Here is a 26654-nt window from a genome sequence, read left to right as displayed (position 1 = left end):
TAAAAGATTAATAGAATAATAAGCTTTATTTACATAGCGCCTTCACATTCTGCAGCGCTGTACAAATACACATAAAAGATTGACACATTGAACAGTCTCCAATTGAGAACTTATTGGGACCGGATGAAAAATTTCATTTTTTCACTGACCAAACTCTGAGGGAACCCTGAGCGAGTACTGTCAGGAAAAGTGGAGGGATTTCTGGACTGAACATGGTATCTCTGGACTGAACTCAACATGTCAGGTCAGTCCAGTAATACATGGTTAGATCTTGGAACAGATCGTTTTTCCCTGACTGTACTCGGTCATTGGCGAGGGGCCTTAGGTTACATTCACACGGCCTTTGGGGGATACGTCGGATGTACGTCCCCCATAGGCCAGCAATATGAGCACGGGCTGTATGGAGCAATACGGTGCAGCACTCGTTGACATAGGACATGACCTATCTTTCCCCGTAATACGGCGCTGTGTATCTCTATGGAAAGGGGCAGGGGCGAGCACCGCTCACCCCCTCCTGCTCTCCCGTGCGCCGACGTGTGCCCGTAAGATAAGATAATCCTTTATTAGTCTCACAGTGGGGAAATTCGTGCACATCAGCATAATTTTATAAGTTGATTTTAGAAGGAATGAGGCCATGGATAACAAATATAAGAAGATTACCACAGTCACGGTGCCTGGATCTATGAGTAATGTCCCTGGTTGATCATAATGCATTTTCATAGTAGATTTCCTTTAAAGGAAACCTACCACTTTAAAATCGTAGTTATAAGCCTCAAATACCTTGCTCAGGGTGAGCTGGTGCCGGAACATATCTTCGTTATTTCCAGATAGCGCTGTATTGCTTTTTAACACTGTTTTAATCTTTATATTCTAAGCACACTTCTGCACACCATGATACGTTCTCGGCGCACCATGTGTGCGACCGTGCGTGCGCCTGACTAGGAAGTGCCGGAGACCCGGTGACGTCTCCCAGCTCTCGGACACACTCGCGCCTGCGCAACTTCACGTGCGGCCAGGATAAAAAATTTTAAGTTGCGCAGGGGCGAATGTGACCGAGAGCTCGGTGACGTCACCCGGTCTCCGGCACTTCCTATTCAGGCGCATGCACGGTCGAGCGCATGGTGAAGATATGCTCTGGCACCAGCTCACCCTGAGCTGGTGCAAGGTATTTAAAGGCTTATAACTACGATTTTAAAGTGGTAGGTTTCCTTTAAGTATGTATAGTATTTTATTATCATTTTAGTGGATAAACATTACTGATTTGCAATCAAAAGTACATCTGCCCCTGACATTATGTCCAGCAATCATGATGTGACCTAGCTTTACTGGTTCTGCTGTATATACACCTGGGGTGTTGACACTGCTGTCACGTTGCGTGACATGTTACAGATGTGTAAACATCACAGAGCTGGGTTTTATCAGCCGTGTCTGTGTCAAAATCCAAACCTATGAGTAAATGGCTGAATATAATTTTCTGCTCTATAACATGCTGCCTGCAAATAGGACACTATGTACAATCTGTTCAGCTTATTCTGCTCTATAACATACTGCCTGCAAATAGGACACTATGTACAATCAGCTCCTCCTGCTCTCTAACATGCTGCCTGCAGATAAGACATTATGTACAATCTGCTCAGGTCCTCCTGCTCTATAACATGCTGCCTGCAGATAGGACATTATGTACAATCTGCTCCGCTCCTCCTGCTCTATACCATGCTGCCTGCAGATAGGACATTATGTGCAATCTGCTCAGCTCCTCCTACTCTATAACATGCTGCCTGCAGATAGGACACTGTGAACAATCTGCTCAGCTCTTCCTGCTCTATAACATGCTGCCTGCAGATAGGACACTATGTACAATCTGCTCAGCTCCTCCTACTCTATAACATGCTGCCTGCAGATAGGACACTATGTACAATCTGCTCAGCTCCTCCTGCTCTATAACATGCTGGCTGAAAATAGGACACTATGTACAATCTGCTCAGCTCCTCCTGCTCTATAACATGCTGCCTGCAGATAGGGCACTATGTACAATCTGCTCAGCTCCTCCTGCTCTATAACATGCTGCCTGCAGATAGGACACTATGTACAATCTGCTCAGCTCCTCCTGCTCTATAACATGCTGCCTGCAGATAGGGCACTATGTACAATCTGCTCAGCTCCTCCTGCTCTATAACATGCTGCCTGCAGATAGCACACTATGGGGGACATTTACTATGGTGTTTCCGCCAGTTTTGTGGAGCTCTCACCACATGTTCTGCTCTCAGACCTATTTATTAGCTGTCGGGGACAGAAAAAATGACTTTTTCCGTCTGCTCCGACTCTTCTCCGAAAAGGGGCGTGGCTTTGGCGGAGTGGAAACTCAGACAGAATTAATATGTGTCGCAGCCCTTGTAAACTGGCGGAAAGTAGACCAAAAGAAAACTGGTCTAGCAGGGACTGTAGGACATATTTCTGGTACTCGGGACAGATTTTGGTCCCTGGGACAGAAAATGGTCTCGGGGACAGAAAATGGTCTCGGCGCCAGAAATGTCTCTGCACAGCTCTACAATATTAAATGTGTGTCTTCTTTCCGAGAGCAGGTCGGTAACAAAGCCAATGCAGACATCGACACTTTAAGTAAATGTCCCCCTATGTACTCTCTGCTCAGCCCCTCCTGCTCTATAACACGCTGCCTGCAGATAGGACACTATGTACAATTTGCTCAGTTCCTCCTGCTCTATAAGATGCTGCCTGCACACACCAGCATGGTAAGCTCCTCATCAGTTCATCATTTCAAATCTCTAGAACCAATACTTTCATATAAAACTTTATATATTTACTGTCAAAATTACACAAATCTCAGTAAAGCCCAAAAGAAGGAATAATAAACCAATTATTAGACATGTATTAGACATTATCTACATGTATATGTCCCTGCGTCATTTGTGTCCTTTAAGAGCTTCAGCCTTTCCCTGTTCTCACCATGCCGCCCTCTTTATACTGTAGATACACAACTTCTTCTCTCTCATTGCTTTAACCCATCCTCATGGCTTCTCCCACTGTCTCTCTTCTTAGTCTTTCCTCACTAATAAATAGACAGGGTGAGGAGCAGCGGGAGCAGGGTTGGTTATACTCATTGCTGCTGCAGCTCCTCCTATTCAGCAGACCTCAGAGAAACAAAGCCTACAGCTGGGCTGCTGAGTCACTTGATGAACATTCAGGGTTTATCCACAAGGCAGTAATGGCACATGGGCAACTTATATAAATGAGGGGCTAACCCCTTTAAGAATGGATCTAGTAGCTTTTTGCCATTTCCATTTTAAACATAAGTCACAACAGAGTCTAAAAAAATCTGTAGGCACTCAGTGTACAACCATATGGAGCCTCTCATCAGAGATACCAGGACCATATCGCCACAATAATAGAGTTTTGTACCAACTATTTATCCATATAAAATTGGTATCAGTACAGAAAGGATCTATAGAATTCTATAGGTAATACAATATAGAGTCAGTCAATGGTGTATAATATGGCCAGTTATAGAGTTATCTCTACACTTCAGTCTGGGGGTTCCAGAACCTCTAGATGTGTGATGACCTCCATTCATCCACCTCCTCCGGATCCACTTACTTCTGATTTAATATCTAGAGTCACTTGAATAAATGATTATTGGCCTCATCCCGGTAAGTGCCGCTCCTCAGGACACGGAGCACTGGGAACAGTTGTGGGCAATGAAACCTAATCCTGCCTTAGTGGAGACTCTCGCCTTGGATGAAGTGTAAGATTTCCCATTTTATGACGCCTCTCGCCTCCCCTGCCCTGCGTTTAGTAACCAGTTTATCAGCTGCTCAGGGATTCTCGCTGATACACCAGGCCCTTCTCTCCTTACACCAGGGGAGGATTTGGCAATTATCTGTCTGACTATGCAGATAGCAGCATGGGGGGATGTCAGCAACATCATACTTTTTATTCTTTGATGGGGTTTTTTTGTGTGTTTTTATATCTTAATTATATTTTATAATAGCCTCCCACGTGCCCAGCGCGGCGGCGGGACCATAGCCGCCCGACATCGCGGCTGCACACCGGAGCGGTGAGGGAAACCCCCCCCCGCCTCTGGACATACGGAGCCGCCGACCCACTTGTAGGATCGCGGCAGCGCTCCAGTCAGCCCTGCAGCCTGCCGGAGGCGCCATTCTACTGGACTCCCCTGCGCTGCCTGAGGCCTAGGCGCGCAGGGTTAACCTCTCCCTTGCTGGACTGCAGCCAGGAGTAAGGTAGGGAAGTAATTCCCCTGCTGCTGCCCACTTCTCACCTGGGGACCCCAAGCTGTGCAGCCCAGCACTGAGTCCTCCATACTCCCAGTGACCCCCTGCCCGGGTTCTGTTTTATATTAACCCTTGCAGTGCCGCTGCAATTTCCCACGTGGGCCCTGATTCTATTTCTGCTAATTACTGGACGCTAGGCTCATCGATTGTTTATCACAGGCCCCCTCTGCCCAGACGTCATGGGTAACCGGAGGAAGACGGCTAAATTGCTCAAAGCAGCGTCCGGGGTGTCTGCGCCTCCATCGGATGATGAATCCGTCCATGAAGATCCTCCATTCCAGTCCCTGGAACCCCTGGATGCGCAGGAATGCTCCACATCCCAAGCCGTTCTAGCACAGATTCAGTCGAACGCTGCCAAAAAGTTGGGGAGATTCTCCCGCACACAGCCCTGCTCTCCTCAGGGGTCCCCAAACTCCTCTCCCTCCCTCTTTGAAGGCTCCCAGAGCCCGCCACAGCTTGTAAGCTATGAAGAGGGCGCTGATCCGCCTGACGTGGCCACTGAACTGGACCGCAAATTTGCAGAGGTGCTGGCGGCCATTAACGGATGCCAATCCAAACTGGTCACCAAGGTGGATGAGCTGCGACAGGACTTTGTTCTTCTAAGACACGATGTCCATAAAGCTAAAGAGCGAATCACCGAAACTGAGCGCAGAATATCTGAGGTGGAAGATGTCCAGAGGCCTATGCCGACACAGATAAGAGAGCTTCAGCGCCAAATGTCTGCATCCATCGACAGAGCGGACGACCTCGAAAACCGCCTGCGACGGAACAACGTCAGAGTGGTTGGCCTCCCTGAAAAAATAGAAGGGTCTGACCCTGTATCCTTTTTTGAAAATTGGCTCAAAAATTTGCTTCCTGCAGATACCTTCTCCCCGTTCTTCACAGTGGAAAGGGCCCATCGTGTGCCATCCCGCCCTGGCCCCCCAGGGGGCAATCCAAGACCCTTCCTGGCCCGGCTGCTGCACTTTAGGGACAGGGACTCTATCCTCAGGGCTGTCCGTACCAAGGGAGAAATCCTCTATGCCAACAGCAGAGTGTCCTTCTACCCTGATTTCTCTGCATCCGTCAGGAAACAACGCGCACAATTCACTGAGGTCCGTGCCCGTCTCCGTGACAAGGGGTATAAATACTCCATGATGTACCCTTCCAAGCTCCGAATTGTGGACGGACAGAGGACTCGATTCTTCACCTGCCCAACCGAAGCACTTCACTGGGCTGATGCAGCTCCACGGGCTCCCGCTGCAAGGCCCGCACCTCCTGAGTGACTGGACTCATATATCCTTTTATCTGATGAGCTATGACATTGCTGGACTTAGTCCTGTATTGATGCTTAGGGGTCCTAAATCATTGCTCTAATTTTCTAATATTGCTTTACATTGGGGCGCACGCCTCGTATATGGTGCCCCATAACTGATGTGCTATCTCTTTTGGTCAATTTGGCCTGTGCGTCACATATGGCACTTCTTTCTCTTTCCCCTCCCCTTCCCCTTCTTTGTACCTACTCCCCCCCCCCCCTCCCTTATCCTCTTACCGCTCCCCTCTACATATTACTCTTCCCTTATCCCCTCCTTTGCTCTCTTTAAACATGGCTGCCTAAATACCTCCTGTTTATATATACTCTGAGGGTTAGGGGTCCCGGGACAAATGGTGTAAGTTTGTCTTGAGTTAGGGACCACTGTTCTATTCTTTGATTGTTATTGGGTATAGGTCTGCACTACTGCTGTTAGGGTGTTAGACAGGGGGTTTATATTCTTGGGATTGTTAGTACAGTTCTGGTTATATTTGTTATGCTCACTGTTGTCTGTCTGTCTATGTCTTTGTGGTATGAAAGGATGAATGCTTGGTTGCTCACGTCTCCTTCCCCACACCCCTTTCCCTTCCGCTAAGATGTCTTCACTTAAGGTAATGAGTTGGAATGTGAGGGGACTCAACTCCAAATTCAAGAGGGCTCTGATGTTAGACGTCATTAAGCGTCAGGCCCCTCACATTGTATGTATCCAAGAGACACACCTTACGGGTCAGAAGGTCCTCTCTCTGAAGCGGGCCTGGGTGGCTAGAGGTTATCATTCCTCCTACTCTGTCTACGCCAGGGGAGTATCCATACTCATATCCAAAGCGCTTCCCATAGAAGTCATACAGGTAGCACCGGATCACTTTGGCCGGTACGTAGTCATACATTGTGCCTTGTGGGGCTTTACTTTCACGATAGTGTCGGTCTATGTCCCACCTCCCTTTGACCCAGCTGTATTGCACCTAATCTCCAGTAAACTTGCTTCTATGCCTCCTAGTCCGATCCTCTGCATTGGTGACTTCAATGCAGTCCCTAATCCCTCCCTGGATCGCACAAGCGGCCTAGACACAGGCTCGGTCCGTCTGAATGAGTGGCTCACTTCTCTAGACCTCGCCGATGTTTGGCGTAGTAAACATCCTCAAGAGAGAGAATATTCATTCTATTCCTCTGTGCACAAGAGCTTCTCTCGGATTGATCTGGCCTTTGTCTCCCCTGATATGATGCAGCACGTTGATCAAGTATCCTATTGCCCGCGCAGTGCATCTGACCACTCCGCCTTGCTTATCAGTCTCCTTATAGGCCCCCCCAGCGACTCCCGCTTATGGCGCCTGCACCCGGCCTGGCTCCTATCCCCAGCGGTCCAGAGTACTGTTAGGGCAGCGCACAGCGAGTTCTGGGATGTACACTCAACCCATCCTGATCCTCTTCTAGTCTGGGACTCGTACAAGTCCTCAGTGCGGGGAGCGTTCATGTCAGGTGTAGCTGGCCATAGGAAGTTATTAAATGCGCAGGAGGAAAGGCTGACGGCCGCACTGGTGACCGCAGAAAAGGAATATCTAGAGAAACCTACTCCGGGGAACAAAAAGACTTGGGCTCAGGCGCAGAGGAACCATCTAGCTGTAGTGAAGGAGCGCACCAGCAAGCGCCTGCAAGCCAGGGAAGCGTCCATCTTTGAATTCGGAGATAAAAATGGGAAGCTGCTTGCATATCTCTCGCGGGCTGAACGTCCGTGTGCTTCCGTTCCATCTATCCTTGACAGTAGCGGAGCCTTGAACACAGAACCCCGGGCCATAAACATGGTCTTTCACGAATTCTACTCTTCTCTTTACAGCTCCAGATTGTCCGCCTCTTCCGTCGAGATTTCCAGATTCCTTGGCAGTCTTCCACTTTGGAGGCTCACACCGGCACAGTCATTGGAGCTTGATGCCCCGCTCTCGGCGGAGGAGGTGGAACTGGCCATCCAATCGTTGCCCCCCGGTAAGACACCTGGACTTGATGGGCTGGGAGGTGAGTGGTATAGGGATAACTGTGAGACTCTGGTCCCCCATCTCCTTAGCCTGTACTCCGATGCGCTCGACAGCGGTTCCCTCCCTGATTCTATGCGAGAGGCCCTTATTGTAGTTCTGCCCAAGCCTGGTAAGGACCCTCTGCATCCCGACTCATACCGTCCAATTTCCCTCCTAAACTCAGATGTTAAAATACTAGCAAAAATTCTGGCAACAAGGCTTAATAAAGTAATATTATCCTTGGTTCACCCAGACCAGACAGGCTTTATGCCAGGGAGGGGAACTGACATAAATATTCAAAGACTACACCTGAATATAGCAGAGGCAGAGAAGTCTTCAGACCCTGGGTTTATATTATCCTTAGATAATTGCAAGGCGTTTGATTCTGTGGAGTGGCCCTATTTGTGGACCCTCCTGCCCAGGCTGGGTATTGGCCCTCGCTTCACAGCACTGGTTAGGTTATTGTATAACGACCCTAGGGCTAGGGTAAGGACCAATCTTAATATCTCACCTACTCTCCCTATGGCCAGGGGCACTAGACAGGGTTGCCCACTATCTCCCCTCCTCTTCGCACTTGCCATTGAACCCCTTGCTGTGGCGATCCGTCACTCTGATAGCATTAAGGGCATTGCTAGAGGTTCTATCATTGAAAAGGTATCTCTCTATGCTGATGATACACTTGTATACCTTGGGGATGTGGGCCCCTCTCTGGAATCCCTTCTGTCCCTGATAGAATGCTATGGGGGGTTCTCAGGTCTCCGGGTTAACTGGGACAAATCGGCCCTCTTTCCCTTATCAGATATAGGGGTACGCTCCCTTCCCGTCCCAGTCCAGGTGGTGTCCACCTTTAAATATCTGGGAGTCCAGGTGTCACGCAAGGTCCAGGCATATACGGAGTTAAACATCACACCCCTGATAGCTGCAACGGAATCGCGCCTAAAAGCCTGGTCCACTCTCCCCTTGTCCCTATACGGGCGTATTAATATATTCAAAATGATCTTCCTCCCCAAATTTCTATACCTTTTTCATGCTTGTCCTATACTGCTTCCTAAGAGTCTGTTTAAACGCTTAGACGGCATTCTCAGGTCCTTCTACTGGCAGAGTAGCGCCCCGCGATTCAGTTTAGCGCTGCTTCAGGCTCCCAAGTCTAGGGGTGGACTGGCTGCCCCGGATCTGTATCTTTATTACCTGGCTTCCCAGCTAGTATATGCCCAGTGGTGGATAGATATAGACATGGGTAATGCAGCTACTGCACTGGCTGGTGCCCTGGTAGGTTCCTACGAGGCCCTTACAAACTTGCTGTACAGGTATAAGTCCCCATCTGATACCCCACTCCCCCTACGTACGGTAGCGGTGTGCTGGCGTAGGGCACAATCCCTGGTAGAGCTAAACAGCTCCCCCCCTCTCTCGCCTAGGACTCCATTGTGGCTCAATCCGTGGCTTTCTCACTTCCTCTCCCTCCCGGGCTGGACAATGTGGGGGGCGGCGGGGGTGAAATTTGTAGGCCAGCTCTTATCCCCGGAAGCAGAGTTACTCAGCTTTAACGAGATAAGGGAGAGACATACTGTACCCAATACGGCCAGCTTCCATTACACGCAACTGCGACACGCATTCAAAGCCCAATTCGGCTCCTTCAGCCTGACAGTGAAATTCTCCAAACTAGAGACTCTGATGAGTACCCCGGACCTCCCTAAGCCACTCACTCAGTGCTATGCTCTCCTACAAGAGCAAAAGTCCAGACCGTTTGATAGAGCCTGTGAACGCTGGAGACAGGATATCCCTGACCTGTCGGATGATGACTGGAGGGAGGTCGAACTGTCCTACTTCACATCTGTAGTGAGCGCGAGGGACTTCCTGATACAATCTAAATTCCTCCATCGAGTATACTTCACCCCTGCTAGACTATTCCGTATGGGAGCAATGCCTAATGATCTTTGCTTTCGCTGTCAGGCTGAAGTCGGATCCTTCCTGCATTGTGTCTGGTCCTGCCCTAGGGTCCATGTCTTCTGGTCCGAAGTGCTGGAGTTCCTAAATGTACACTTTGATTTCCCACGATTACTGTCTCCCTCTGTGTGTCTCCTCGGTATCATAAATGAAGTCATCAATGGCCACTATGACAAAATTTTCTTTAGGTTTGTATTATACTACGCCCGAAAAGTGGTGGTGATGACCTGGAAGGACCAGGAGCCCCCTCCATTAAAAAGATGGATATTACTTATTAACAGCGTCATTCCCCACTACCGGTCCCTGTATGTCAACAGGAAGTGTCCCCAGAAGTTTGACCGCATCTGGTCCAGATGGTGCGAGACTCCCCATACTGCCCTATAATCACATGTGATATATACTCCTCTCCATGATGACGGAGACTGAGCGTGCTGGTGTGTGTGTGTGTGTGTGTGACTGATTGTCTATGTGTCAATAGTTATTTGTGTTGTATCAAGATGTCTGGTTACAATATCTGCTGTCACTTATCGCGGTATATCCCTTAGTTAATATTGGAACGCAATGAGATCCTGTTCGTTACCACGGTTGCTATTCAATTATTCTGTATTGTGGGGAAGAAAGTATGTAACAGACAATCTTGTTCTATGGTTTGTTTATTGCAATTGTTAAAAAAAATTTTTCCAAAAATTTGCAAAAATAAATACTTTTAAAAAAAATTATATTTTATAATATATATTTTTTAATTTTGAAATGTTTCTGCCTTTTTAATACAAATCCATATGAGAAAAGAGAAGGGGATAACTGGCTATAGATAGATATCATATGTCTACATTGACATATGACTACATTCTACCTGGCAGGAAAGCTGATGGCATCCGCCAGGGCCCTACTGGGGATTGGGCAATAACAGTCCAAGAGGTGAGTAGTATGGAGGCCTACTTGGGTGGTCATGGTGGCTCTGTCCTGGCAGATGGTTCTTTCCCATCTGCTTTGGAGCTGACAATGACAAAGCAGGACCTTACAGTGTTAAGGATCCCTTGGGGCACTCCCAGATTTTAGCAGCCCCAGGCTGGTGTTGAAGTGCGGCTCATGTTGTGAAGTGGCTAGCTCACAGCAAACAAGTCATTTCCAACTTATAATTCATTTATTGTCCAAACCCAAAGCAAACAGCTGTAAACCGCAGTGTGGGAGCCGTTACCGGTAGTAGGCTATTCTGTAGTAATGGCTTTAAATCTGGTTTTGGTTCTGGCATGTATGGCTTCCGTTTTTTTGTATGTTTACCATGCGTTTTGGTATGTTTACCATGCGATTGGCTGGTTTTAATCCATCTTACAGCTGCCTACACTTTTAGAAATGAAGATAACCAGGTTCAAACCAGCCAAACATACAAAAACGCATGTGTTTTCAGTCAGTTTAAAAAAGTCAAGAACGCACCGTGTGGCAGCGCCCTCATGGCTGTATATATCAAACTATTCTCTTAATAGAGGCTGGAACTGCAGTCTGCAGGCTGGTATTCTCTCTGCAGCCTACTGGGCTCTGCTACATATCTATCTCTCTCCTCTCCACAGCAACCAACACTTCTGCCAATTCACACACACTACTCATACTCCCAAAACGAGGGCGACCCCATTTATAAACTATGGGATTCTACCTCTCGATTGTTCAGCCAATGATGCAGCCTGCTTACTACCATGTGACACAGGGTCGTAACTACAGTGGTAGCAGTGGTATGAGGCTGGGTATGATTCAGCTTGGTCACGGTGTTGTGAAAAGTGCTGCGCTGCCCACACCATGCCATGCCCATGCACAATGCACTTCTATGGGGGCTCCCATATACATTAATGTGCATGACCCATATGCAAATATAGCAGATGCAGTCTGTACTATGGTCAGTTTGCCTGTGGAGTGTGCAGGGTGTGGCAGATTCATCAAAACTGGTGCACAGTCTCCATTGTCTGGTGCCCCCTGCACTTCTTGGTGTACATTGTTCATGCTGCAAAATTTTGGTGCATGTCAGTAATAAATGTGGCGCACGTTCCGACTAAGCTGTATCAGCCACTTTAGGTGCACATTTTTTCTGTCTTGTCGGACACAGAGCAGCCATGACACAAAACTTTATAAATACATGTACAAGCAGTTTGCACTTTCTTTTCAGTGCAAAGTCAGACACTGGCACAAAGGCTTTAAAGAGAACCTGTCATGCAAAATAACCCCCCTAATCTAAATAGATTTACATAAACTGCCATTAGAGAGCATTGCCTCTATCCCTTCATTGTCCCTCTACATGCCTGTAAACCTAAGCAATGAGGTCCTAAAGTTGTATGCAAATGACCTGTGAAATGTCCAATGAGTCATTAGCATATTCAAGCTGTCCACTCTATTCATGAGTGGGAGGCACAGCCACACCCCCAGTGCATGACTGACAGCCTGTATAATGATGTGAGGCTGTATAATGATGTGCTTCCTGGTGCTGGTGGCCACGCCCCCTGCAGCCTGTGTGTGCATGTGTGTGTATAGGAGAGATACAACAGCTCCAGGCAGCCATGTTATAGTAGAACATGTCAGGTACTTGTGTAGCTGATGTCTGTGTCTCTGTGTATTAGGCATGCAGCATGTCAGCAGATGCAGCACACACACTAGCAATGCTTTACTATACATTACACACAGACATGAGCAGGGGGAGGAGAGGGGAGGGGGAACAGGAGTGACATCACTGCCTCTGACCATGTGACCAGCCTCATTTACATAATAAAGAAAAGATGATTTTACAATGATTAATGTATGAAATAACTAGATAAAGACTGGGATTTGATCCTTGTGAGCTGCTCCAACAGGTAGAGGTGACAGGACAAGTGACACAGACCTGATGACAGGTGTCCTTTAATAAATGTGGCCCATTTTGTCTAAAAACACAATTACATTGGATACATCAGGTGGGATAAGGGTCGAAGGATCCAATGGGGCTTATTTACTAAGCGTCCCTTGGCCGCATTTCCGTCGGGTTTTTCGACGTTTTCAGGTATCGTGCTGCTGGGACAGGGATTTTAGAAGGGGAATGTGTCGCTGGCAAACGGATTTTGCCGCACCGACGCCGGCTCACATGCGACAGATATTGTAGGCGCGGGATTTAACAGTAAAATTGTGTCGCAAGACAATGCACTCACATACACCGGGAAGAAGAAGGTGAACTCCAGCGGACCTGAGCGGGGAAGTGACACATGCAGGGTATCGGGCGCACGATCTTAGTGAATCGCGGCAGAGTTAATTCTCGTCGGACACTCCGGATCGGGGAACGCGCAGGGACGGGTAAGTAAATGTGCCCCAATATTACACATAGCATCACAATAGTATTTCACAAACTATAACAGAGCACACAAAGACCATGCAGTGCTCTAACAAAGACGCTATAATTTCTATAGAACAATGCTTATTAATATCCCCATGTAACAATGCTGTATAGAGTATCATATGCTGCTATAACTCTATTACTGTGCAATTCTTATAGCTGTTACATAAATGACAAAGCGCTCGGGTTACATGAAGGGATCCGGGGATTATATGACACGCACAGAAGGTCTCCCATGCCAGGGGCTATATAAAGCTCCGTCTTTCTTTGAGTGACATTGATTTTATCAGTTCTAGAATTCCTCTGTTCTTCTAGCGTTATACCTCTGGTGTCACTATATCTGCAGTCATCTATTTATACCCTCCATGGAGCATCCTATTTATGTCGGATATGTGGGAGAATATGACACCTTCTTCATTGTGATCACAGACCAGAGTCGATTGAAGCGGTGTTGTTCCTCATCCCTCTCTCTATTCATAACGATTGGATCCTGGGCCTTCAGCACCATGGACAACACGTCACATAGCTGTGCATCACAGGGAACTTCCCTAGTTGTTGTAACTTTCTGTGTTAACTTTGAACAGAAAATCTGATTGTGAGAATAGATTTCTGAGACAATTCTTTGACCACTATATGGCCACCTTCCCATTGGGGTTCATCCAATATGGCTGCTAAAAAGATGGCTGCCATGTTCTGGGCATATCCTAAAAGATAGGTCCCCCTCATACATTACTTGCTGGGGTGTCACATATGCCTGATATAAAGGGGTTTCCTAGGACTTTTGTCTCATTCTGTATATTAGGTAGAAAGAAGATGGCGTATGGCTGATCAACTGTGCAAAAGACTGTTGTATGAACAAACTTCCCACACACTATTGTCTCAAAGGGGTTGTCCGGGTTTAAGAAGAAAATATAACTGACCTGCAGTGACCTGGACATGCCCAGTATACATCTGGCAGTCTGTCACTATATGTTTGGTCACCTGCATAGCTTAAACCCCTGTTTTCTCATATATGTACTCCCTTACCTAGTCTTTCATGCATCTTCTGTAAGCACATGTGAAGGTATAGGCCCAAGCCTAGTGTGGGAGTAGTTCATTCTCCATTTTAGATTTCCATGTGGTTTGTATAATTGTATTATATCACTTAGCCTCATCTTGTGGTAAATATTGCTAATTGCATCTGCCAGTGACACTAATGTTAGTGCCCTCCCTTCTATATTACGCAATATTACTGTAATATTACATCATCTGCACCTGGTCAAGCTGTGGGAGTGGATCTTCTGAATCACCTGACCTCCAGGGCCAGTCAAGGCTTTGATTGCTCTGGAAGGAGGAGTCCCAGGAGCAGCCCTCTGGATAGAGGGTCTGTAACCCTGTAGTTTTAGGGAGACACACTTCGGTGTGTGCAGTGTGCAGTGTGGAGTCACACTTCAGTGTGTGGCCAAGTAAGTCTGTGAGGAGAAAGAGCCATAGGCCATATCCTTTGCAAGCCTGTTCATCACCTGTTTACCCAAGTTAGCAGGGATTACTACGTGCATCCTCTTTAACCGTCTGTGGGACAATACATAATATATATACAGAGCCCATAGCAAGCTGTCTTGGAAGTTTGAGGGTCATCCCGCCAGCAGCGCCAAAGTTTGTTCGTATTTAAGTACGTACCCTGTCTAATAGGAAGTAAAGTCATTGGGAGCAGGTATTCTACTCAGCTCAAGCAAGCATAGTTATTGCTAGTCCAAGCCTCTGTGAAAAGACTCCGCTCATCTGCTTCAGAAGACCACTAACCATCAGCTACACCATCCAAAACGACTGTGATCTGGATTTCTCGTGTCCTGCCAATAAAGAGCAACGGTTACCCCCGAGACTGGGCGTCTGAAGTCTTCATTGCTACAGGTACCTACGTGGGGGCGGGTAATCGGGACACACAAGGAGTGTGAGTGCCACCTGGGATTGGGGCCCATGTATTCCCTCGGATATAGACTACCACCGCGTGACACCTTAAAGGCCCAGCACCCCAAATACAATCCCGGGTCACCACATGTTCTTTTTGGCGTCACGAACAGGATTTAGCCCAGTGCACCTAAGAGCCACAATGAAGACTCCCGATTAATCGGTGGCGTCACGAAAAATTGTTAAAGAGACATTACAAGTCATCTAAAATCATTACTGTGCTTGTGAAAAAGTGAGGGTGCCGTCCCTTTGAGATTGAGACTGCATCACTTTAAATCTGTGTGGTGTGAATTGCAAGCATCCCCTTTTGTGGATTCCAGTTGCCATTGTTGTGGATTACAGTTGTTGCTGCCGCTGTGCATCTTCTATTGTGGACTGAAAAAAATTACCTATATTTGTGTGAAGCAAAGGATTGTGCTGCTGTGTTACTGTGTGACTATCTACTGCCATTGTTCATTGTGCTGCTGCCAGAAGAGCATACAAGAGGTTAATTGTCTCCCCCAGCAGCTCTGCATTGTAGCTCCGCCCACCTGCATCGTGTTCAGGTCCTCCTCTCTTCATTCCTGCAAAGTGGAACTATTCTGTGTTGTTCCTGTACTAAAGGGGAAGGATTTCTTAGCTGCACCACATACAGTTGCCAGGCACTGCCATCTTGCACAGAGTACCAGACCCTCAGCTCTGTCACCACTGCTGCATTGCTCCATTCTACTGTTCTCCTATCATTCAGTCTGCAGCTCCAGTTGTTTTCTTCAGCCTGTTTGTGCCTGCATTTTCTAGTGATTGCTGCTGTGAGCGCAGCACCTGTCATTACAGCTATACAGATAAGTGCAATTTTTCTTAAGGCGACAGCAGCCATATTTTCCTTAAAGAGCCAGTACATTAATTTTTGCAAAAAATGTCTACGTCTTCTCAAAATGATCAGGCTTGCCCTAGCAGCCCTGCATCTTCATCTGCTACTGCTCCTACACCACAGGTTACAGCTGCTGCACCTGTTCCAGCCCCTGTTATAGCAACAGGAATGCCTTTCTTCATAGGAACCTCTAATCTCCCAAGTTACAGAGGGGATCCTCATACCATTGATGCATTTAAAGAAAAGATATTGCGTACCATTGAACTTGTGTCACTTTCTCCCAAACAGCAGGTACAGCTTCTAATAGGGCAACTTGATGGTCCTGCTGCAGAGGAAGTCCGTTCCTGGCCATCTACAGAAAAGACCAGTGTTGAGCAGATTCTTAATCTTCTCAAGAAGGAATTTGAGGTCCAATCACCAACTGAGGTTCGTCTTAAATTTTATGACCGACGTCAGAAACCTGGAGAAACGCTCAGAGAATATGCCCTCGCCCTCCAGGCTGCATACAGATCTTTGTGCCAAGTAGATACCATTGACCCTGTTGCTGCTCAAAGCATGATCACTGATAGATTTATAGAAGGCGTTGATTCCAGGCTAATACAGAGCCAACTCCGCATGCTGGCAGCCCAGAACCCAACCATGTCCTTTCTAGACTTTAAGACTTTAGCCTTACGAGTAGTAGGAACTGACTCACCCTGTGCTAGTTATACTTCTGCCACTAATTCTCCAGACCTGGCTGGTGGAATTTCTACTGCATCCCTACTACCTCCTGTTTTACCTATGCAGGCCACTCAGACTGTCCAGTCAACCCCTGTTACTACACCTAATACCACTGATGTACTTGCCCAAGTTGTTGACTCTCTGTGTCAAGCCTTAAAGGAGATAAAGGTTCAGCCCTCATCCCGTGAGTCATCTTTAGCCAGGACATTGTCTCCAGAACCACGTCCTAATCACCCGAGACCTGATAGGCCCCCTCCTGAAAGGTCTCCACGACATGAACCTCCTTATTGTACTTACTGTGAACGTCCTGGGCATTACAAATACCAATGTTACCAGTTAAACGGGCCACTCCCGAGGCCAAGGGCCGCCCCTCGGGTAGTGATTCCAAGGGCCCAGAGGGACAATCGCAATGGATTTCAAAGTTCATCTCGAAATGCCCGTACATAACTGTTTGTATAGATGGTGTACCCTTAGAAGCCTTAGTGGACACTGGTTCACAAGTCACTACCATTGAGCGACAGACATTTGAAAAGTATTGGGACTCTGACATTCTAAATCCTGTGGGTAAAGCCAAGTTACGTTTAATAGCAAGTAATGGTCAACCTATTTCCCAGCTAGGCTACTGGGAACCCACCATTCGTATTGGTGATCGTCAGTTACCAGGTCAAGGTGTAATTGTTACTGAGGCTCAGGGAGATACAACAGCAGTAGTGTTAGGCATGAATGTGATGCGCCATGTTTTTACTGAATTGCTAGCTGCTTTGCACGCTTCCCTCCCTTCTGCATCTTCCCATTACAGACAAGCAGTTCAGCGGACCATTAAAGTGCTCTGTGCCCAGCAGAAGTTCGCCAATCGCAAAGGTGAAATTTGCCGTGTCCGTATCCAGGATGTGAGACCAGTAACCCTAACTCCAAACAGCGAAACACTAGTCTGGTGTCGAGCTCGTCCAGGGATAGATAATGCAGATTATGAAGCTCTTCTTGATCCCATCCAAATTGAAGGACAGCCACTGGTAAAAGCTGCCAGAAGTATCGTCACGGTCTCAAACGGTAGAGTACCGGTACGGCTAGTGAACCTCAGCGATGCACCTGTAGACTTGTACAAATTCAATTCAGTTGCTCAACTATATCACCTGGATCCAGAAGACATCCTGGATGAAGAAAATCTTGCGCACCAAAAGTCAATTAAAACCACCCCCAAAGGTAACCACAAACCAACTACCTTTTGGTGGAACGAACTCAATGTTGGAGATGCGAACACTCCTATTGAAGATATTAATGGTGTCATCAAAGTCGCTAAGCGACATAGTGAAGCCTTCAGCAAGCATCCACTGGACTTTGGGAAGACTAATTTGATTCAACACAAGATCAATACAGGTGATCATCCTCCTATCAAGGAAAGGCACCGTCCCATACCTCCTGCCAACTACCAGCAAGTAAAGAAACTGATTAAGGAGATGAAAAACACCAAAGTCATTCAAGAAAGTCAAAGTCCTTGGGCTGCACCCATCGTCTTAGTGAAGAAGAAGGATGGCAACATCAGATTCTGCGTTGACTACAGAAAACTGAATAATGTCACCCACAAAGATGCCTATCCTCTTCCCAGGATTGAAGAATCCATCACTGCTCTTGGCTCAGCTGCATACTTCTCCACTCTGGACCTAACCAGCGGTTACTGGCAAGTACCCATGGCTCCTGAGGATAGAGAGAAGACAGCTTTCACTACTCCAATGGGACTCTATGAATTCAATGGCATGCCATTCGGATTGTGCAACGCCCCAGCAACATTCCAGAGACTTATGGAAAGATGTCTAGGCCACATTAATTTCCAGAGCGTCCTGCTGTATCTTGACGATGTCATTGTTTATTCTCGCACATATGAAGATCACTTAAATCATCTAACCGAAGTGTTCCAAGTGCTCATTGAACATGGTCTGAAGATCAAGCCATCTAAATGTCACCTTCTAAAACCAAAGGTCAGTTACTTGGGTCATGTCGTCAGTGCTGAAGGAATACAGCCTGATCCAGAAAAGATTTCTGCTGTGAAAAATTGGGACACCCCAAGAACTGTGAAGGAAGTCAGAAGTTTCCTAGGATTTGCGGGCTACTACCGCCGCTTTATACCTAACTTTGCCAAAGTAGCAGAACCACTCACCGAACTTCTACGTGGTTGTCCTAGAGAAAATTATAACCGAAAATTTCCTATTGATTGGTCTGAGAGACAAGAAGCTGCATTCCAGACTTTGAAAGCCCTGCTGACCTCTCCTCCAATTCTAGCGTACCCTGACTACAGCCATCCTTTCCGTCTCTACACGGATGCCAGCTATCAAGGCTTAGGAGCTGTATTGTCACAAGTCCAAGACGACAAAGAGAGAGTCATCGCTTATGCCAGCCGAAGCTTGAGAGGTGCCGAGAAGAACGATAACAATTACAGTTCGTTCAAGTTAGAGCTACTAGCTCTTGTGTGGGCCGTTACCGAGAAGTTCAAAGATTACCTCGCAGCCACACCATTCACCGTTTACACGGACAACAACCCTCTCGCTCACCTTAATACTGCACGGCTAGGTGCACTTGAACAAAGATGGGCTTCCAGATTAGCAAATTATTGCTTTGATATCAAATACCGCAGTGGTAAAACCAACATCAATGCAGATGTATTATCCCGTTTGCCCATAGGAGAAGGACCTCCTGATGAAGAAGACATGTGGGAAGACGTTGAGATGCCTCCCTTCTATCAAAGGTTTGCTATGCAGAATGTTATTGCTGCTACCCAGACTGATAAAGGTCCTCAACAGAAACATGATTCACTTCAAGATCCATCTAGATGGCAAACTCTCCAGAATGAATCTCGAGTTTTAGGTGAGATCTATGATTTCTTAACTACCGGAAGAACACCTGTCAGACTCAGAAGACAGTATCCAGATACTGAACTCAAGCGTCTATGGAGACAGCGAAAAAGGCTCTTCATTCAAAAGGGCCTCATCATACGTAATACCTTGGATCCTGTCTCAGGAGAGAGAATACACCAAATTCTCATTCCCAGAAGAGATGCAAAAATTGTGCTTGACGCTTATCATGACCAATCAGGACATTTTGGCGTACACAAAACGGAAGCTACCATACGCCAGCGCTTCTACTGGATTGGAATGCGAGCAGATATTGAAAACTGGTGCAGCGAATGCCCAGCTTGCAACCTGACTAAAGCCGGAAAGAAGGAGGCTAGAGCGCCATTGCATCCAATCAACTCTCACCGACCAAATGAGCTAGTTGCTCTGGATCATGTGAAACTGGCACCTACACGTTCAGGATATACTTATGCTCTCACTATGGTGGACCACTACTCTAAGTGGGTCGCAGTTGTTCCAGTGAAAGATATTACTGCTCGCACTACAGCTGCCGTCTTTTATCGTGAGTACGTGAGACATTATGGTTGCCCTGAAGCGGTCCTAACAGATCGTGGACCTGCCTTCGAATCACAACTCTTCCAAGAGCTTTGCCAATTCCATGAGTGTAAGAAGCTACGTACAACAGCTTATCATCCACAAGGGAATGGACTTTGTGAAAAAATAAACCAAGTGTTCATCAACATGCTGAGAACTGCATCAGTAACCAAACAAGCAGAATGGCCACAACTCCTAGATGAACTAGTGGAGATTTACAATAACACCATTCATTGTTCAACAGGCTACTCGCCATATTACCTTATGTTTGGTCGCCAAGGTCAACTCCCTAAGGATCGAGCTTTAGGAATTCAAGTACCTGATGTGATTAATCCCTTACCTAGGACCAACTGGGTCTCTGAACATCAACGTCGCATCCATGAAGCAAGAGAAATAGTTGATCACAGGATGAATGAAGCTCATCGTAGGCAAGAAGAGTGTTATAACCTAAGAGCCAATGCCACACCACTACAAGTGGGAGATAAAGTATGGTTACGAAAATACCATCGCTCAGACAAACTTGACTCACTCTGGGAACAAGAACCCTACACTGTCACAAGTATCCCATACCCTGATTCAGATGTCTACGAGGTCAAGAAGCCGGGAATGGCTCCTCAAACAGTTCACAGGAATCGCATGAAACTCTGCACTAAAGAAGACCTTATGGTTATGTCTTCTCCTCCACAACCAGTCATGCCGGTCTACACACCAACTCCTGTAACTGAGACACCACCAAGACAGCCCACTGTGGAAGAATCAATCAATAACTCTCCATTCATAATTCCAGGCTGTTATCAATGGGTACCAGTTCCTTTTCAAGCTCCTGTACAAGTTCCAGTTCAAGTTCCTGCTTCAATTGCTTCTCCTGTTCCTGTACCAGCATCAGAAGAACTACCTCATCACCAAATTCCAGATTCTGAGGAAGTGCTGAGGCGTTCAGAGCGAAGTACTAAAGGAACTCCTCCTGTCCGTTACAGAGAATAAAGAACTATATCCTTGACATGTATATATAATGTTTTGCTTGTATACATATATTACTGTTTATTTAACTAGATAGTTAGCTAGTTTGCAACGGTTTAAGCCTCGAGTACCTGGTTAACTACCATGCATATTGTTTCTGGTTAACTTGCATATTAATACAGTCTATGGACTACTAAGGACTGTGTCTGTTCTCAAAAGTGCCTTTTACCAGAGCCTTCCCATGGACAATGCCTAATTGCTAAAAGAGACTCTACCTAAAGTGCACTATATCTACTGTTCATATTGTTTTGCGCATTTTCATTGTTATTTTCATGTGTTATTGCATTGCTCTATGATATATTTTCCAGATCATTCTAACTTTACATTGTCATTGTATTTCAGGTGCTACCCCACCTAAACATGTGCATTTCCTCCTCATATAGACGCCGAGGACGGCTTATTTTCAGTGAGGGTGTTTGCAGTGACCTGGACATGCCCAGTATACATCTGGCAGTCTGTCACTATATGTTTGGTCACCTGCATAGCTTAAACCCCTGTTTTCTCATATATGTACTCCCTTACCTAGTCTTTCATGCATCTTCTGTAAGCACATGTGAAGGTATAGGCCCAAGCCTAGTGTGGGAGTAGTTCATTCTCCATTTTAGATTTCCATGTGGTTTGTATAATTGTATTATATCACTTAGCCTCATCTTGTGGTAAATATTGCTAATTGCATCTGCCATTGACACTAATGTTAGTGCCCTCCCTTCTATATTACGCAATATTACTGTAATATTACATCATCTGCACCTGGTCAAGCTGTGGGAGTGGATCTTCTGAATCACCTGACCTCCAGGGCCAGTCAAGGCTTTGATTGCTCTGGAAGGAGGAGTCCCAGGAGCAGCCCTCTGGATAGAGGGTCTGTAACCCTGTAGTTTTAGGGAGACACACTTCGGTGTGTGCAGTGTGCAGTGTGGAGTCACACTTCAGTGTGTGGCCAAGTAAGTCTGTGAGGAGAAAGAGCCATAGGCCATATCCTTTGCAAGCCTGTTCATCACCCACTTACCCAAGTTAGCAGGGATTACTACGTGCATCCTCTTTAACCGTCTGTGGGACAATACATAATATATATACAGAGCCCATAGCAAGCTGTCTTGGAAGTTTGAGGGTCATCCCGCCAGCAGCGCCAAAGTTTGTTCGTATTTAAGTACGTACCCTGTCTAATAGGAAGTAAAGTCATTGGGAGCAGGTATTCTACTCAGCTCAAGCAAGCATAGTTATTGCTAGTCCAAGCCTCTGTGAAAAGACTCCGCTCACCTGCTTCAGAAGACCACTAACCATCAGCTACACCATCCAAAACGACTGTGATCTGGATTTCTCGTGTCCTGCCAATAAAGAGCAACGGTTACCCCCGAGACTGGGCGTCTGAAGTCTTCATTGCTACAGGTACCTACGTGGGGGCGGGTAATCGGGACACACAAGGAGTGTGAGTGCCACCTGGGATTGGGGCCCATGTATTCCCTCGGATATAGACTACCACCGCGTGACACCTTAAAGGCCCAGCACCCCAAATACAATCCCGGGTCACCACAGACCCGCTCACCCGTACACTGCCGTGCATCAGATGCAGCATTAGATTTTGTATTCTGTATGAGTCCGACCATAAGTAGTCGGATGGAAGTGCCTGCCTTTGTAAACAGATGCATGGCACCGATGGCAGCAGCGGGCAGCGGGGGACAATGGGAGAGACGGTAAGCATAAGGTTTTGGGATTTTTTACAGCATCAATGGCCGGATATATATTTTTTTACACGCTGACAACTATTCAGTCTATCTATTCCACCCAATCATTATCAGATTCTGACAATAACATGCAGATACATGGGTCATGTAGGTTTGTTTTGGCTTGGCCTATTATTTTTTTTTTTTTGCCACTTTTTGTGGCGCATGTGGACTTTTGCAACTTTTTATGTGCCTAGGACATCCTCCATTGTCTAGTTTACTGCAGCGTTTCCCTGAGATAACACCTGATTCCAGATATTAAGATTGCGACTTTTTGTCGAAAATGACAAACAATTCAAAAATCATCACCTGCTATTGCCATAGCAATGGAAAGCTGGGACTAAAGAACTTAATTTAGACATATTGGGGCACATTTACTAAGGGTCCGCACAACGCATTTCCGTCGGGTTTCCCGACTATTTCTGATTTGCGGCGCATTTAACGGGGGTTTTTGGTGCACGTGATCGGATTTTGGCCCAATCGCACCAACTTTCATGCGACACAAATCGGCACAACCCGACTGATTAGGACTGAGAAGGTGAACTCCGGCGGACCTGTGCGGGGAAGCGACACATGCAGGATATCAGGCCCACGATCTTGGTGAATCGCACCGGAGTTCATCCTCGTTGGACAGTCCGGATCGGGGATCGCGACAGGACCAGTTAAGTAAATGTGCCCAATTATAAGAGCATAACTCCTTATATACATCTGACCATGCGAAAAGCAGAAAAAAAAGTCAGGATCGTGAAGCCAAAACAAAGGTACATGCAGCAGTGGATTATAATATAGGTGGTTTGGGCAGTAGCCTAGAACCCAAGCCATCTAGGGGGCCGCTTGGCCACTCAGACCACCCACCAAATTTATCCTCATACATCTATCCTCAGACAAGAGCCATTTCAGGACCTGTGAAGGTCCTCCAAAGGAGTGATTCCAGACTTGTAGGGATATAATACAGGCGGTCCCCTACTTAAGGACACCTGACTTACAGATGGTTACAGACGGAACCCTCTGCCCACTGTGACCTCTGGTGAAGCCTCTGGATGTTACTATAGTCCCAGACTGCGATGATCAGCTGTAAGGTGTCTGTAATGAGGATTTATTGATAATCCTTGGTCCCATTACAGCAAAAAACTTTGGAACTCCAATTGTCACTGGGGCAAATAAAATTTTTTTTCTAGAACTTCAATTATAAAATATACAGTTTCGACTTGCATACAAATTCAACTTAAGAACAAACCTCCGGACCCTATCTTGTATGTAACCCAGGGACTGCCTGTATTCATACAGCCCAGGACCCATGGCAGTCTCAATCCGCCTCTGGGTACATGTAGATTCTATATCTCCCATAATTACCTATTGCTAGGGACATATGACCTATAACACTATTTCCGGATATCCAGTATTGCCCGCTCTGGGTTTGGCAGAGATCAGTAAAGTTCTTATTAATCAGGTGACTGTGATGTGAATAATCCCAGTGCTGTATGCAGCGTCATATATCACAGTCAGCACATGGTGATGATTCAGAGTACAGCAGTGTTTAGATGATGAACATCTTTGTGCCGGGAAACCTACATTAATGCAACGTTTCCAAGCGAGAGGCTTTGTGTTGTGCCAGGAAGCCGCCTCATATGAGCTGCGGGGGCTGTGAAGCTGATAGAGCCATCACTCCCATCACTTATTTGTGGAGGATGTGTCGCTATATAGAGATCTCTGCCATGTAAGCCTTGAATCCAGGTGATACACTTCTAGGGTTACCAAATCAAAATTACCTGTATCTATCGGCAGTAGTGGATTATAATACAGGTGATTTGGGCAGCCACCTGGGGCCCAAGGCTTCTAGGGGGCCCATGACCACCTGAACCAATCAACAAGTTTGATACTTCCCTATAGGGATAATAAAGAAAAGGACCTCATGAAATCCTCTCTCAACACATATATTTATATACAAGGGTTGTTCCTGGACCTTTGAAGGGCCTTCAAAGGTCCTCAAACTGCAGAACAAAAAGTGGACAGAAAAGACCCCCCCTGCTTTCCCAACAAGCTTGATTTTAATAACATGTGAAGGAAGTAAATGCCATTAATTAGACTTATAATGGACCACAATTGTCATTCAGCCCAGGGCCCTTGGCTGTCTTCATCCGCCCCTGTCTATAGGAGACCCCCAACTAGGTGGCAGCCCTTTACTGTACACTATGGATTATACGATGTATGAGGCCTGTACTATACATTTGTTACACCCTCAGGCGGACCATATATTACAGTGTGTTTGGTGTGTACAGCATTGGACAGAGTTAGGATAAGTGTGTGCTGTTTGGGTCAGAATAAAACTTCTACTATCTGCAGAGAAGAAGCTGGGTGTGACAGGGAGTGGGGGATAACTATGTGATCACAGTACATGCTCATGGTGTAAGGGGGTCCACATTCTTGGCACACGCATTACTGTAATATGACTTGCTTAGCGGCATGCCACTTGCTTCCATTGCTAAATTTAAAGGGAACCTGTCACCACATTTGACCCCATTACACTACTAGACCCCTAGGGAGTGTATAAAATGTCCTTCCTATAATCTCCTATTTTATGTGAAATCTCACCTATTAAAAAAAAATCTCCTCTAAAGTCATGTGAAAATGAACAGAAAAGAGTCATATTTGCCCCAGATGAATCAAGTTTAGTCTCTTACGGTATCATGTAAAATGTAAAATATCTCATCTTTCAAACTGCTTCAAGCTTGTAGTTCTTTCATCACCAGATATACATGCAGAAATATTCAGACATGCAAGCTATAGATAAAAACCCAATTCCCACCTTTTCTTAACTGTCTGTATCTCTGGTTTTGTAGCCCACATAACTCACTGATGTTATCTTAAAAATGAGATTTTTTTTTCTTTAATATGACACCAGCACCATAAGTAGGTACTAGAGATCCAAAGATAGGTCCATCTAAATTGGCTATGCCCTTGCAGCCTCAAAACTTGACTCACCTCTGTTCTATTTTTATAGGGTGAGTGAGATTTCACATAAAAAAAACTAATTCTATAAAGGACATTTTATACCCTACCAGAGGGGGGGTTGGTAGTTTAATGGGGTGAACAGGCTCCCCTTTAAGGCACTCAGAAGTCTGTGGAGGCCATTATGAGGTCCATATGATATAACACAGTTCAGCAGATGTTCCTATCACGTCTGCCCCAATATTGGGCGGTGTATCCCCAGAATATGGTGTAATTGTGAGTCTCCACAGATATTACCCCCAATAGAACTAATTTGCAAAGGTGCAAAGAAAGATCTGCCTCTTCTTCTGCTGGGTCTTACGAGTCCATACCCTAATTATTATAGTCAATGGTTGACCATGGAATCTTGGCAGAACTTTTAGGAAACTAAATGATACAATGCTATCCTTGTGCTCAAGCATTTAGCTACCCTCCTTTTTAGTGATAGGCCACCAATGTCTGTCCTGAGAAAACCCTCTGTAATCCCAGACAACCCTGATAAAAGTTGGTTACTCTAATAAAGAAACCAAAATGTTTATCTTATTCATACAATGAAATTTTATACAGTTTCCCAATAGACTTTCTATTTCGTTTTTCATCTCCACCAGGGTCGGTGCTAGCACTGGGCAAGTGCTGGGGCCCAGAGCTGCTGGGGGGGGGGGAGGCTCACATGAGGCTGTACATAAGGGATCCATGGGGGAGAGGGTCTGTTTCTAATGAATTCATATGGTGTGAGGGGGTCTCATATAAAATAACCATAAGGGGGGCTTTATAAACAATAACCATGAGGGGGCTGTATCTAAAAAATCCATAGGGGGCTTTATAAACAATAACCATGAGGGGGCTGTATCTAATAAATCCATAGGGGGCTTTATAAACAATAACCATGAGGGGGCTGTATCTAATAAATTCATAGGGGGCTTTATAAACAATAACCATGAGGGGGCTGTATCTAATAAATCCATAGGGGGCTTTATAAACAGTAACCATGAGGGGGCTGTATCTAATAAATCCATAGGGGGCTTTATAAACAATAACCATGAGGAGGCTGTATCTAATAAATCCATAGGGGGC

At 46.2% G+C, this 26654-nt stretch overlaps 1 protein-coding gene across 8 annotated transcripts in view; it reads left to right on the top strand.

Annotated features, from left to right (window-relative positions):
• REEP1 (receptor accessory protein 1) overlaps positions 1–26654 on the top strand; it is a 77445-nt gene that overhangs the window by 5671 nt on the left and 45120 nt on the right. Inside the window, exon 1 of one of the 8 annotated variants that reach the window (XM_072126267.1) lies at positions 4090–7605. The exons of 6 other annotated variants lie outside the window; for them this stretch is intronic. In XM_072126267.1, coding sequence (XP_071982368.1) covers positions 6144–7605 — 1462 coding nt within the window. In that variant the 5' untranslated portion in view covers positions 4090–6143. Of the gene's footprint in view, positions 1–4089; positions 7606–20831; positions 22258–26654 lie in introns of those variants that run through there. One more of the 8 variants, XM_072126272.1, reaches the window with a different exon arrangement.

Source organism: Engystomops pustulosus, chromosome 1, assembly GCF_040894005.1.
Source record: "Engystomops pustulosus chromosome 1, aEngPut4.maternal, whole genome shotgun sequence".
Classification (NCBI taxonomy): Eukaryota; Metazoa; Chordata; class Amphibia; order Anura; family Leptodactylidae; genus Engystomops; species Engystomops pustulosus.
Note: the sequence above shows the minus strand (reverse complement) of the source record. Positions and strands in the feature narration are given on the sequence as shown.